Here is a 16,818-nt window from a genome sequence, read left to right on the forward strand (position 1 = left end):
GCCTCTAATAGAGAACCAATCTAGGCAACTATAGACATACATAACACCTAGACTAGTAAACACCCCCATGAACATACAAAACCGAAGACAAGACGAAAACACATAAATCACCCTTGTCACACCCTGACCTAACCAAAATAATAAAGAAAACAAAGAATACTAAGGTCAGGGCGTGACAATCATAAATGTAGATGATAATACAAGTTATACACATGGAATTATAGATACAGTGGGGCAAAAAAGTATTTAGTCAGCCACCAATTGTGCAAGTTCTCCCACTTAAAAAGACGAGAGAGGCCTGTAATTTTCATCATAGGTACACTTCAACTATGACAGACAAAATGAGAAAAAAAATATCCAGAAAATCACATTGTAGGATTTTTAATGAATTTATTTGCAAATTATGGTGGAAAATAAGTATTTGGTCAATAACAAACTTTGTTATATACCCTTTGTTGGCAATGACAGAGGTCAAACGTTTTCTGTAAGTCTTCACAAGGTTTTCACACACTGTTGCTGGTATTTTGGCCCATTCCTCCATGCAGATCTCCTCTAGAGCAGTGATGTTTTGGGGCTGTTGCTGGGCAACATGGACTTTCAACTCCCTCCAAAGATTTTCTATGGGGTTGAGATCTGGAGACTGGCTAGGCCACTCCAGGACCTTGAAATGCTTCTTACGAAGCCACTCCTTCGTTGTGTGTTTGGGATCATTGTCATGCTGAAAGACCCAGCCACGTTTCATCTTCAATGCCCTTGCTAATGGAAGGAGGTTTTCACTAAAAATCTCACGATACATGGCCCCATTCATTCTTTCCTTTACACGGATTAGTCATCCTGGTCCCTTTGCAGAAAAACAGCCCCAAAGCATGATGTTTCCACCCACATGCTTCACAGTAGGTATGGTGTTCTTTGGATGCAACTCAGCATTCTTTGTCCTACAAACACGACGAGTTGAGTTTTACCAAAAAGTTATATTTTGGTTTCATCTGACCATATGACATTCTCCCAATCTTCTTCTGGATCATCCAAATGCTCTCTAGCAAACTTCAGACGGGCCTGAACATGTACTGGCTTAAGCAGGGGGACACGTCTGGCACTGCAGGATTTGAGTCCCTGGCGGCGTAGTGTGTTACTGATGGTGACCTCGTGTCCTTCGAAACACAACCCAACCAAGCCGCTTCTTGACACAATGCACATCCAACCCGGAAACCAGCCGCACCAATGTGTCGGAGGAAACACCGTACACCTAGCGACCTGGTCAGCGTGCACTGCACCTGGCCCGCCACAGGAGTCGCTAGTGCCAGCCAAACCCTCCCTAACCCGGACGACGCTGCGCCAATTGTGCACCGCCCCATGGGCCTCCCGGTCGCGGCCGGCTGAGACAAAGCCTGGGCTCGAACCCAGAATCTCTGGTGGCACAGCTAGCTCTGCAATGCAGTGCCTTAGACCACTGCGCCACCCGGGAGGCAAGATGTGCTTTCTAAGCACTTTGACGCAGACCAGGAACACATCATTTAAGTTCAGAAGGCCTCCTACAGCCAAGGGTTTGATGAGTCGGGCGGTACTGACCTGCTCCAATTCACTGGACATATGGTAAGCTCAACTCCGCAGCCAGTGGTAGACTGGACACTGGCAAGGCAAAGGAGGTTGGGTGGAAGGCAGTCTGGTCATATATCCTGGACGATCAGATCCAGATATTAAACAGCTTACTGGAGACGGACACACTCTGATCCTGATCACCAACAGCCAGCTGCCGTCCAGGGGCTCAGCCGGTCGCTGACTAAAGGAAACAAGGTCTCCTTGAGGATTCTGACACCATCCGCTGCTACTGGTACATGTGAGGTGAGTCAGGCAGGTATGAGTAGAATCCCACCTCCTCCCCCCTGCCCAAGGCAGGCCCGTTCTGTACCCCCTCTTCCTTCCCCATCGGATTCCATCACCACCACCATCACCCAGGCGCCCGTATCCAAGACATCTACTCCCTTCTACCCACAGTTCTAGACAACTATTCGAATATTGGCACCATTGTGACTCACGTTGGATTTAACAACATTCGCTTTCAGCAATCTGAGGAACTGAAGAGGGACGACAACATTCTCTATACATGGTTATAGAATATACAGGAAAGATATCAATTCTAATGGAGGAGGTGTTGCCATGTATGTCCAGAGTCATATTCCTGTTAGGCTGAGAGAGGATCTCATGTCAGATGATGTGGAAGTGATATGGCTACAGGTTCATCTACTTAAAGCCTTGTAGGAAGTTTCTATAGACCACCATTTGATAAAAGTCCGTATTTAGACTATATCTGTGAAATGTTGGAAAAGATATGTGATATCAACAAAGAGAGATATTTTCTAGGTGACCTAAATGTTGACTGGTTGTAGTCAAGCTGCCCACTCAATAAGAAGCTGCAAGTAACCAGTGCCTAGACTCTAGTTAAAGTTATCAGTCAACCTACCAGGTCATTTACAAACAGAACAGGAACTAAATCATCCACCTGTATTGATCATATATTTACTACAGAAATCTGCTCTAAATCTATATCCACACATCATAATATAATAGCCATATCTTGAAAACCAATGTTTCAAAGACTGGACCTAAAATGGTGTATAAACAATCATACAAGACAATTTTGCAATGAATGTCATGTCGAAGATGTGAAAAATATTTGTTGGTCTGATGTGTGAGGAACATCCGGACGCTGCACTTGAAGCATTTATAAAACTGCTTCTTCTGGTTACTGATCATCATGAAACTAACTGTTAGAACTGCCAAATCCCCACAGGTAGATTATGAATTGAAAAACTGTATGGCTGAGAGGGATGAGGCAGAGGGAATAGCAGATACGTCTACCAACACAGCAGACTGGAAAACATACAGTAAAGAAATCAGGTGACTAAACTAAAAGAAGAAGAAACGATACTATGTAACAAAGATAAATTAAATATAGAATGACAGTAAGAGGCTCTGAATGAAATTACAGGCCAAAGGACTCGGCTCATTGGGGGGGAGGAGGTACAGAACGGGCCTTGGGGGGGAGGAGGTACAGAACGGGCCTTGGGGGGGAGGAGGTACAGAACGGGCCTTGGGGGGGAGGAGGTACAGAACGGGCCTTGGGGTGGAGGAGGTACAGAACGGGCCTTGGGGGGGAGGAGGTACAGAACGGGCCTTGGGGGGGAGGAGGTACAGAACGGGCCTTGGGGGGGAGGAGGTACAGAACGGGCCTTGGGGGGGAGGAGGTACAGAACGGGCCTTGGGGGGGGAGGAGGTACAGAACGGGCCTTGGGGGGGAGGAGGTACAGAACGGGCCTTGGGGGGGAGGAGGTACAGAACGGGCCTTGGGGTGGAGGAGGTACAGAACGGGCCTTGGGGGGGAGGAGGTACAGAACGGGCCTTGGGGGGGAGGAGGTACAGAACGGGCCTTGGGGGGGAGGAGGTACAGAACGGGCCTTGGGGGGGGAGGAGGTACAGAACGGGCCTTGGGGGGGAGGAGGTACAGAACGGGCCTTGGGGGGGAGGAGGTACAGAACGGGCCTTGGGGGGGAGGAGGTACAGAACGGGCCTTGGGGGGGAGGAGGTACAGAACGGGCCTTGGGGGGGAGGAGGTACAGAACGGGCCTTGGGGGGGAGGAGGTACAGAACGGGCCTTGGGGGGGAGGAGGTACAGAACGGGCCTTGGGGGGGAGGAGGTACAGAACGGGCCTTGGGGGGGAGGAGGTACAGAACGGGCCTTGGGGGGGAGGAGGTACAGAACGGGCCTTGGGGGGGAGGAGGTACAGAACGGGCCTTGGGGGGGAGGAGGTACAGAACGGGCCTTGGGGGGGAGGAGGTACAGAACGGGCCTTGGGGGGGAGGAGGTACAGAACGGGCCTTGGGGGGGAGGAGGTACAGAACGGGCCTTGGGGTGGAGGAGGTACAGAACGGGCCTTGGGGGGGAGGAGGTACAGAACGGGCCTTGGGGGGGGAGGAGGTACAGAACGGGCCTTGGGGGGGGGGGGGGGGGGTGGAGGAGGTACAGAACGGGCCTTGGGGGGGAGGAGGTACAGAACGGGCCTTGGGGTGGAGGAGGTACAGAACGGGCCTGGGGGGGGGGGGGGGTGGAGGAGGTACAGAACGGGCCTTGGGGGGGGGGGGGAGGAGGTACAGAACTGCCTTGGGGGGGAGGAGGTACAGAACGGGCCTTGGGGGGGAGGAGGTACAGAACGGGCCTTTGGGGGGGGTACAGAACGGGCCTTGGGGGGGAGGAGGTACAGAACGGGCCTTGGGGGGGAGGAGGTACAGAACGGGCCTTGGGGGGGGGAGGAGGTACAGAACGGGCCTTGAGGGGGGAGGAGGTGGGCTTCAACTTCATAACAAAACCCTTTGATATTGACAACCACTTTAATCACTTTTTTAGGCTGCTGTGAGAGAGAGGTCGTAAATTCCCGAGGAGGAGACCCAGCCACATGGCCACACAGTATAAGAGGCCGGTACATTTTCATAGAGAACAAAGGAATTTCTTCCACCTCACAGAACTTTACATTTTCGGCAGTATATGACGAGCAAGACAGCAAAGTATTGCATCATTATATGGGTGGCCTGTTACGCACAATATTGCTACGCTTGGAAGATCAAATCAGATGTTATTGGTCACATACACATGGTTAGCAGATGTTAATGGTCACATGGTTAGCAGATGTTATTGGTCACATACACATGGTCAGCAGATGTTAATGGTCACATGGTCAGCAGATGTTAATGGTCACATGGTCAGCAGATGTTAATGGTCACATGGTTAGCAGATGTTAATGGTCACATAAACATGGTTAGCAGATGTTATTGGTCACATGGTTAGCAGATGTTAATGGTCACATGGTTAGCAGATGTTAATGGTCACATGGTTAGCAGATGTTATTGGTCACATGGTTAGCAGATGTTAATGGTCACATACACATGGTTAGCAGATGTTATTGGTCACATACACATGGTTAGCAGATGTTATTGATCACATACACATGGCTAGTAGATGTTAATGGTCACATACACATGGTTAGCAGATGTTAATGGTCACATGATTAGTAGATGTTATTGGTCACATAGCAGATGTTATTGGTCACATGGTTAGCAGATGTTAATGGTCACATGGTTAGCAGATGTTAATGGTCACATACACATGGTTAGCAGATGTTATTGGTCACATACACATGGTTAGCAGATGTTATTGGTCACATGGTTAGCAGATGTTATTGGTCACATGGTTAGCAGATGTTATTGGTCACATGGTTAGCAGATGTTAATGGTCACATGGTTAGCAGATGTTAATGGTCACATACACATGGTTAGCAGATGTTAATGGTCACATGGTTAGCAGAAGTTAATGGTCACATACCCATGGTTAACAGATGTTATTGGTCACATGGTTAGCAGATGTTAATGGTCACATGGTTAGCAGATGTTAATGGTCACATACCCATGGTTAACAGATGTTATTGGTCACATGGTTAACAGATGTTAATGGTCACATGGTTAACAGATGTTAATGTGAGTGTAGCGAAATGCTTGTGCTTCTAGTTCCGACAATGTAGTAATAACCAACGAGTAATCTAACCTAACAATTCCACAACTTCTACCTTATACACACAAGTGTAAGGGGATAAAGAATATGTACATAAAGATATATGAATGAGTGATGGTACAGAACGGCATAGGTAAGATACAGTAGATGATATAGAGCACAGTATATACATATGAGATGAGTAATGTAGGGTATGTAAACAAAGTGGCATAGTTAAAGTGGCTAGTGATACATGTATTACATAAAGATGCAGTAGATGATATCGAATACAGTATATCCATATACATAAGAGATGAGTAATGTAGGGTATGTAAACATTATATTAAGTAGCATTGCTTAAAAAGGCTAGTGATATATTTTTACATCAATTTCCATCTTTTCCCATTATTAAAGTGGCTGGAGTTGAGTCAGTGTGTTAGCAGCAGCCACTCAATGTTAGTGGTGGCTGTTTAACAGTCTGATGGCCTTGAGATAGAAGCTGTTTTTCAGTCTCTCGGTCCCAGCTTTGATGCACCTGTACTGACCTCGCCTTCTGGACGATAGCGGGGTGAACAGGCAGTGGCTCGGGTGGTTGTTGTCCTTGATGATCTTTATGGCCTTCCTGTAACATCGGATGGTGTAGGTGTCCTGGAGGGCAGGTAGCTTGCCCCCGGTGATGCGTTGTGCAGACCTCACTACCCTCTGGAGAGCCTTACGGTTGTGGGCGGAGCAGTTGCCATACCAGGTGGTGATACAGCCCGACAGGATGCTCTCGATTGTGCATCTGTAAAAGTTTGTGAGTGTTTTCGGTGACAAGCCAAATTTCTTCAGCCTCCTGAGGTTGAAGAGGCGCTGTTGCACCTTCTTCACCCCGCTGTCTGTGTGGGTGGGCCAATTCAGTTTGTCCGTGATGTGTACGCCGAGGAGCTTAAAACGTACTACCCTCTCCACTACTGTCCTATGGATAGGGGGGTGCTCCCTCTGCTGTTTCCTGAAGTCCACAATCATCTCCTTAGTTTTGTTGACATCGAGTGAGGTTATTTTCCTGACACCACACTCCGAGGGCCCTCACCTCCTCCCTGTAGGCCTTCTCGTCGTTGTTGGTAATCAAGCCTACCACTGTAGTGTCGTCGGCAAACTTGATGATTGAGTTGGAGGCGTGCATGGCCACGCAGTCATGGGTGAACAGGGAGTACAGGAGAGGGCTCAGAACGCACCCTTGTGGGGCCCCAGTGTTGAGGATCAGCGGGGTGGAGATGTTGTTACCTACCCTCACCACCTGGGGGCGGCCCGTCAGGAAGTCTTGTACCCAGTTGCACAGGACGGGATCGAGACCCAGGGTCTCGAGCTTGATGACGAGTTTGGAGTGTCCTATGGTGTTAAATGCTGAGCTGTAGTCGATGAACAGCATTCTCACATAGGTATTCCTCTTGTTCAGATGGGTTAGGGCAGTGTGCAGTGTGGTTGCGATTGCGTCGTCTGTGGATCTATTGGGGCGGTAAGCCAATTGGAGTGGGTCTAGAGTGTCAGGTAGGGTGATATGGTCCTTGACTAGTCTCTCAAAGCACTTCAAGATGACGGAAGTGAGGGCTACGGGGTCGTTTAGTACGAACACATTTCATGTTCCGGAGAAAGTATAAAAGATCGGTGAATCCAGCTACGAACTGGTCCGTTTGTAACAACTTGTGGAAGCTCATGGGAGATGGTGCGGCCACATTACCATAACGCTGTTTATATAATAGCCTCAGATATGAGGTTTACATCTAATTGTTGTTGAAGATGAATGAGTGAGGGTGATACTGTTTGTAAAATTGTGTAATATGATTTTGTACTGTTTAATGAAGGAAAATCCAAGTTGAAGGAAGATTTGATTTGAACTAAATCAGAGGACCGCCCCTGAGCCCAGTTAGGGTCAGGCATCCTGAGACAGCCCCTTTTCTGCAATTCCGAATAAAACCCAACTTTGAGAAATTATCACCAGACCAAGCTTACCTCAATTACGAGATGGCTAAAGGTTGTAGAATATTTTAACCATACCACGTGGTTAAACTCTTAGACTATCGATACCGACAGAATAAGAACAAGTCTTTGATGTTAATTACTAGTCTGCAGCTAGGAATTCGGCATCATTGAACGTGAAGAACGACAAACATCCATTCTACAACAACACGAATGAATGTCACTCTGAACTATCCACTCTAACCACGACAGAGAGAGAAGGGAGAGAGAGAGAGAGAGGGGACGGAAACTCTCCAACAGAAACCAACTTTTCAAAAGCGTTCAAGATGACACACTGAGCGTAAATATATATATTGATCGCAATTGTTCCCGAATGAGTGAGCGTTCATGTGCAAAGGATTAGCATTTCAATTGTTATAATCAACTCTGTAGTGACTTCTCATGTGCAAAGGATTAGCATTTCAATTGTTATAATTAACTCTGTGACTTCTTAGTCGACCCCTTTTGTCTAACAAGCCGCCTATTCTCCTATCATTTCTTGTAACTATATTTACTTTGTTTGTTTATGCATTTCTCTGAATTACTTAGTTAGTAATAAATAAATTATTTAAGACAATTGATGAATGAATGACTAAGTGAAGACTGGGTTCGTATTATATTTATTTATGTTATTTATTTCATATTTCCACAACACAGGTCACCAAGGAAACAGTAACACTACCTACTAACTTTTAAACATTTTGAAACATTACACTGGAGTCACATTCTCACACAATGATGTCATAGTTTATTAAAACAAGAAATCATCAATACATGGAAAATACCATTCAACTGCATATACATGATCAATATATAACATAGTGGGTCTGGAATTATAGACACCCTTGATAAAGATAATAATGACTGTATAAATGAATAATTTAAATACTGAGCTCTATTATCTGCTCAACATGTGTCAATTATATTATTTTATACTAATACGATTGATCTGATTCAAATATTTAGTTTAACAAGTAGTATTTATTTTCTAAATGATTGACCCCCCTAAAGAGTAATAAACTAGTCAGAAGGTCAGTATCTGGTTCTATATTCATAGTAATGACATCATCACACTCCTGAAGATTCAGGGCTGTCAATCATTTTTGACCCCTAACCTTTTACAACAAATATATTTCTCTGAGCAATTATATTATTTTAAAATCATATAATTTACAATTTATTTTGAGCATACAATAGGTCAGTACTTTATTTATTTAATATAGTCATGATCTTCAGCAAGGGTGTCAATAATTTGACCCCTCTGTATATAATCAAGGTGACACTAAAAACTTAGAGTCAAATTAAACACTTAAAAAAGTCAAATAAAAAACTGGCACATTGACATGAAGCTACAATATAAACATTCACGTTTACAGAAGCCGACAGGTTGAAGCTACGATAGAAGCTGACAGGTTTAAGCTACGATAGAAGCTGACAGGTTGAAGCTACAATAGAAGCTGACAGGTTGAAGCTACAATAGAAGCTGACAGGTTGAAGCTACGATAGAAGCTGACAGGTTGAAGCTACAATAGAAGCTGACAGGTTGAAGCTACAATAGAAGCTGACAGGTTGAAGCTACAATAGAAGCTGACAGGTTGAAGCTACAATAGAAGCTGACAGGTTGAAGCTACGATAGAAGCTGACAGGTTGAAGCTACAATAGAAGCTGACAGGTTGAAGCTACGATAGAAGCTGACAGGTTGAAGCTACAATAGAAGCTGACAGGTTGAAGCTACAATAGAAGCCGACAGGTTGAAGCTACGATAGAAGCTGACAGGTTTAAGCTACGATAGAAGCTGACAGGTTGAAGCTACAATAGAAGCTGACAGGTTGAAGCTACAATAGAAGCTGACAGGTTGAAGCTACAATAGAAGCTGACAGGTTGAAGCTACGATAGAAGCTGACAGGTTGAAGCTACAATAGAAGCTGACAGGTTGAAGCTACAATAGAAGCTGACAGGTTGAAGCTACAATAGAAGCTGACAGGTTGAAGCTACAATAGAAGCTGACAGGTTGAAGCTAAAACAGAAATATAAACATTTCAACAAATGGTTTTATCAGTCTTGTTCACAGGAGGCTGTTGAGGGGAGGACGGCTCATTATAACGGCTGGAACGGAGCCAATGGAATGGCACCAAACATGGAAACCATGGAAACCACATGTATGATGTGTTTGATACCATGGAAACCGTGTGTAAGAGAGTCTGTAACAGATTCTACCAGGAGACATTAGTCCTGTGGTCTGGTTGATATACCTGATGATCAGGTACTGGACATAAGAGAGTCTGTAACAGATTCTAACAGGAGACATTAGTCCTGTGGTCTGGTTGATATACCTGATGATCAGGTACTGGACATAAGAGAGTCTAACAGGAGACATTAGTCCTGTGGTCTGGTTGATATACCTGATGATCAGGTACTGGACATAAGAGAGTCTGTAACAGGAGACATTAGTCCTGTGGTCTGGTTGATATACCTGATGATCAGGTACTGGACATAAGAGAGTCTAACAGGAGACATTAGTCCTGTGGTCTGGTTGATATACCTGATGATCAGGTACTGGACATAAGAGAGTCTGTAACAGGAGACATTAGTCCTGTGGTCTGGTTGATATACCTGATGATCAGGTACTGGACATAAGAGAGTCTGTAACAGGAGACATTAGTCCTGTGGTCTGGTTGATATACCTGATGATCAGGTACTGGACATAAGAGAGTCTGTAACAGGAGACATCAGTCCTGTGGTCTGGTTGATATACCTGATGATCAGGTACTGGACATAAGAGAGTCTGTAACAGGAGACATCAGTCCTGTGGTCTGGTTGATATACCTGATGATCAGGTACTGGACATAAGAGAGTCTGTAACAGGAGACATTAGTCCATCATTCCATTCAATTCAACTCAGTTCCTGAGGGGGATCAGAAAGACATTGTTTATGGGGAAAACATTTATAGAATAACCAGGAAATGGATATAAACCCATAACAGACATGGGTAGTAAAACTTCAACAAGTAAAGAACTAACTACTGAAAGTGGATTATAGAGAACTGACTAACACCTTTATCAGATGACTTTGTCTTACCAAGATTCATATCACTCAGTTATATACTCAGAAACTCAGCTTTGTTAGGTGGGTTAGGTCTCTATAGAAAGTTAGTCTCTCTATAGTAACCCTTATAGCATAGAGTTATTGTCTATAGTAACTCTTCCTCCCCTCTCCATCTCCTCCAGATCATTCTGTAGTCCAGGACCCAGTAAAGACTCCATCTCAGGAGCAGACTTCCTCCCTGGAAAAGACTTCATCTCCATCCCTTCAATCCTCTCAGACTCTATTATAGATAGAGCATAGATAGAACAACATCAGAATAAACTGACCAGACAGAGAGACAGATATATATATTTAATAAACTGACCAGACAGAGAGAGAGATATAATAAACCGACCAGACAGAGAGAGATAATAAACTGACCAGACAGAGAGAGAGAGAGATAATAAACTGACCAGACAGAGAGAGAGATATAATAAACCGACCAGACAGAGAGAGATAATAAACTGACCAGACAGAGAGAGAGATATAATAACCTGACCAGACAGAGAGACATAATAAACTGACCAGACAGAGAGACATAATAAACTGACCAGACAGAGAGATATAATAAACTGACCAGACAGAGAGAGATAATAAACTGACCAGACAGAGAGATATAATAAACTGACCAGACAGAGAGATATAATAAACTGACCAGACAGAGAGATATAATAAACTGACCAGACAGAGAGATATAATAAACCGACCAGACAGAGAGATATAATAAACTGACCAGACAGAGAGATATAATAAACTGACCAGACAGAGAGAGAGATATAATAAACTGACCAGACAGAGATATATAATAAACTGACCAGACAGAGAGATATAATAAACCGACCAGACAGAGAGATATAATAAACTGACCAGACAGAGAGACAGATATAATAAACTGACCAGACAGAGAGACAGATATAATAACCTGACCAGACAGAGAGAGAGATATAATAACCTGACCAGACAGAGAGACATAATAAACTGACCAGACAGAGAGACATAATAAACTGACCAGACAGAGAGATATAATAAACCGACCAGACAGAGAGATATAATAAACTGACCAGACAGAGAGACAGATATAATAAACTGACCAGACAGAGAGACAGATATAATAACCTGACCAGACAGAGAGAGAGATATAATAACCTGACCAGACAGAGAGACATAATAAACTGACCAGACAGAGAGACATAATAAACTGACCAGACAGAGAGATATAATAAACTGACCAGACAGAGAGATATAATAAACCGACCAGACAGAGAGATATAATAAACTGACCAGACAGAGAGACAGATATAATAAACTGACCAGACAGAGAGACAGATATAATAACCTGACCAGACAGAGAGAGAGATATAATAACCTGACCAGACAGAGAGACATAATAAACTGACCAGACAGAGAGACATAATAAACTGACCAGACAGAGAGATATAATAAACTGACCAGACAGAGAGATATAATAAACTGACCAGACAGAGAGACAGATATAATAAACTGACCAGACAGAGAGATATAATAAACTGACCAGACAGAGAGACAGATATAATAAACTGACCAGACAGAGAGACAGATATAATAAACTGACCAGACAGAGAGACAGATATAATAACCTGACCAGACAGAGAGAGAGATATAATAACCTGACCAGACAGAGAGACATAATAAACTGACCAGACAGAGAGACATAATAAACTGACCAGACAGAGAGATATAATAAACTGACCAGACAGAGAGACAGATATAATAAACTGACCAGACAGAGAGACAGATATAATAAACTGACCAGACAGAGAGACAGATATAATAAACTGACCAGACAGAGAGACAGATATAATAAACTGACCAGACAGAGAGATATAATAAACTGACCAGACAGAGAGATATAATAAACTGACCAGACAGAGAGATATAATAACCTGACCAGACAGAGAGATATAATAAACTGACCAGACAGAGAGATATAATAAACTGACCAGACAGAGAGATATAATAAACTGACCAGACAGAGAGAGATAATAAACTGACCAGACAGAGAGACAGAGAGATATAATAAACTGACCAGACAGAGAGACAGATATAATAAACTGACCAGACAGAGAGATATAATAAACTGACCAGACAGAGAGACATAATAAACTGACCAGACAGAGAGATATAATAAACTGACCAGACAGAGAGACAGATATAATAAACTGACCAGACAGAGAGATATAATAAACTGACCAGACAGAGAGATATAATAAACTGACCAGACAGAGAGAGAGATATAATAAACTGACCAGACAGAGAGGTAGACAGACATAATAACCTGACCAGACAGAGAGATATATAATAAACTGACCAGACAGAGAGAGATAATAAACCAGACAGAGGGAGACAGATAGAGAGATAATAAACTGACCAGACAGAGAGGTAGACAGACATAATAACCTGACCAGACAGAGAGATATAATAACCTGACCAGACAGAGAGAGAGAGAGATAATAAACTGACCAGACAGAGAGATATAATAACCTGACCAGACAGAGAGAGAGAGAGATAATAAACTGACCAGACAGAGAGATATAATAAACTGACCAGACAGAGAGATATAATAAACTGACCAGACAGAGAGAGAGATATAATAAACTGACCAGACAGAGAGACATAATAAACTGACCAGACAGAGAGACATAATAAACTGACCAGACAGAGAGATATAATAAACTGACCAGACAGAGAGACATAATAAACTGACCAGACAGAGAGACATAATAAACTGACCAGACAGAGAGATATAATAAACTGACCAGACAGAGAGATATAATAACCTGACCAGACAGAGAGAGAGATAATAAACTGACCAGACAGAGAGAGAGAGATATAATAAACTGACCAGACAGAGAGAGAGATATAATAAACTGACCAGACAGAGAGAGAGAGATAATAAACTGACCAGACAGTGAGAGAGATATAATAAACTGACCAGACAGTGAGATATAATAAACTGACCAGACAGAGAGAGAGAGATAATAAACTGACCAGACAGAGAGAGAGATATAATAAACTGACCAGACAGAGAGAGATAATAAACTGACCAGACAGAGAGAGATAATAAACTGACCAGACAGAGAGATATAATAAACTGACCAGACAGAGAGATATAATAAACTGAACAGACAGAGAGAGAGATAATAAACTGACCAGACAGAGAGAGAGATATAATAAACTGACCAGACAGAGAGAGAGATATAATAAACTGACCAGACAGAGAGAGAGAGATAATAACCTGACCAGACAGAGAGAGAGAGATAATAAACTGACCAGACAGTGAGAGAGATATAATAAACTGACCAGACAGTGAGAGAGATATAATAAACTGACCAGACAGTGAGAGAGATATAATAAACTGACCAGACAGTGAGAGAGATATAATAACCTGACCAGACAGAGAGATATAATAAACTGACCAGACAGTGAGAGAGATATAATAAACTGACCAGACAGTGAGAGAGATATAATAACCTGACCAGACAGAGAGATATAATAAACTGACCAGACAGTGAGAGAGATATAATAAACTGACCAGACAGTGAGAGAGATATAATAAACTGACCAGACAGTGAGTGAGATATAATAAACTGACCAGACAGTGAGAGAGATATAATAACCTGACCAGACAGAGAGATATAATAAACTGACCAGACAGTGAGAGAGATATAATAAACTGACCAGACAGTGAGAGAGATATAATAACCTGACCAGACAGAGAGATATAATAAACTGACCAGACAGTGAGAGAGATATAATAAACTGACCAGACAGTGAGAGAGATATAATAAACTGACCAGACAGTGAGAGAGATATAATAACCTGACCAGACAGAGAGACATAATAAACTGACCAGACAGAGAGATATAATAAACTGACCAGACAGAGAGATATAATAAACTGACCAGACAGAGAGATATAATAAACTGACCAGACAGAGAGAGAGATATAATAAACTGACCAGACAGAGAGAGAGATAATAAACTGACCAGACAGAGAGGCAGATATAATAAACTGACCAGACAGAGAGAGAGAGATAATAAACTGACCAGACAGAGAGAGAGATAATAAACTGACCAGACAGAGAGAGAGATATAATAAACTGACCAGACAGAGAGAGAGAGATATAATAAACTGACCAGACAGAGAGACATAATAAACTGACCAGACAGAGAGAGAGATATAATAAACTGACCAGACAGAGAGACATAATAAACTGACCAGACAGAGAGAGAGATATAATAAACTGACCAGACAGAGAGAGAGATAATAAACTGACCAGACAGAGAGGCAGATATAATAAACTGACCAGACAGAGAGAGAGATATAATAAACTGACCAGACAGAGAGAGAGAGATATAATAAACTGACCAGACAGAGAGACATAATAAACTGACCAGACAGAGAGAGAGATATAATAAACTGACCAGACAGAGAGAGAGATAATAAACTGACCAGACAGAGAGATATAATAAACTGACCAGACAGAGAGAGAGATATAATAAACTGACCAGACAGAGAGAGAGATAATAAACTGACCAGACAGAGAGATATAATAAACTGACCAGACAGAGAGAGAGATATAATAAACTGACCAGACAGAGAGAGATAATAAACTGACCAGACAGAGAGACATAATAAACTGACCAGACAGAGAGAGAGATATAATAAACTGACCAGACAGAGAGACATAATAAACTGACCAGACAGAGAGACATAATAAACTGACCAGACAGAGAGATATAATAAACTGACCAGACAGAGAGATATAATAAACTGACCAGACAGAGAGATATAATAACCTGACCAGACAGAGAGAGAGATAATAAACTGACCAGACAGAGAGAGAGAGATATAATAAACTGACCAGACAGAGAGAGAGATATAATAAACTGACCAGACAGAGAGAGATAATAAACTGACCAGACAGTGAGAGAGATATAATAACCTGACCAGACAGAGAGATATAATAACCTGACCAGACAGAGAGATATAATAAACTGACCAGACAGAGAGATATAATAAACTGACCAGACAGAGAGATATAATAAACTGACCAGACAGAGAGATATAATAAACTGACCAGACAGAGAGATATAATAAACTGACCAGACAGAGAGAGAGATATAATAAACTGACCAGACAGAGAGAGAGATAATAAACTGACCAGACAGAGAGGCAGATATAATAAACTGACCAGACAGAGAGAGAGAGATAATAAACTGACCAGACAGAGAGAGAGATAATAAACTGACCAGACAGAGAGAGAGATATAATAAACTGACCAGACAGAGAGAGAGAGATATAATAAACTGACCAGACAGAGAGACATAATAAACTGACCAGACAGAGAGAGAGATATAATAAACTGACCAGACAGAGAGACATAATAAACTGACCAGACAGAGAGAGAGATATAATAAACTGACCAGACAGAGAGAGAGATAATAAACTGACCAGACAGAGAGGCAGATATAATAAACTGACCAGACAGAGAGAGAGATATAATAAACTGACCAGACAGAGAGAGAGAGATATAATAAACTGACCAGACAGAGAGACATAATAAACTGACCAGACAGAGAGAGAGATATAATAAACTGACCAGACAGAGAGAGAGATAATAAACTGACCAGACAGAGAGATATAATAAACTGACCAGACAGAGAGAGAGATATAATAAACTGACCAGACAGAGAGAGAGATAATAAACTGACCAGACAGAGAGGCAGATATAATAAACTGACCAGACAGAGAGAGAGATATAATAAACTGACCAGACAGAGAGAGAGAGATATAATAAACTGACCAGACAGAGAGAGATAATAAACTGACCAGACAGAGAGACATAATAAACTGACCAGACAGAGAGAGAGATATAATAAACTGACCAGACAGAGAGACATAATAAACTGACCAGACAGAGAGACATAATAAACTGACCAGACAGAGAGATATAATAAACTGACCAGACAGAGAGATATAATAAACTGACCAGACAGAGAGATATAATAACCTGACCAGACAGAGAGAGAGATAATAAACTGACCAGACAGAGAGAGAGAGATATAATAAACTGACCAGACAGAGAGAGAGATATAATAAACTGACCAGACAGAGAGAGATAATAAACTGACCAGACAGTGAGAGAGATATAATA

At 42.5% G+C, this 16,818-nt stretch overlaps 1 protein-coding gene across 5 annotated transcripts in view; it reads right to left on the reverse strand.

Moving 5' to 3' along the window:
- Positions 1–8,153: 8,153 nt before the first annotated feature.
- Positions 8,154–16,818, reverse strand: part of LOC110535267 — a 142,040-nt gene continuing 133,375 nt past the window's right edge. For all 5 annotated transcript variants that reach the window (XM_036987015.1, XM_036987014.1, XM_036987012.1 and 2 more), the window contains one exon: positions 8,154–10,863. In XM_036987015.1, the coding sequence (XP_036842910.1) occupies positions 10,709–10,863 (155 nt within the window). In that variant the 3' untranslated portion in view covers positions 8,154–10,708. The remainder of the gene's footprint in view (positions 10,864–16,818) is intronic.

This window comes from Oncorhynchus mykiss, chromosome 9, assembly GCF_013265735.2.
Source record: "Oncorhynchus mykiss isolate Arlee chromosome 9, USDA_OmykA_1.1, whole genome shotgun sequence".
In the NCBI taxonomy this organism is placed as follows: Eukaryota; Metazoa; Chordata; class Actinopteri; order Salmoniformes; family Salmonidae; genus Oncorhynchus; species Oncorhynchus mykiss.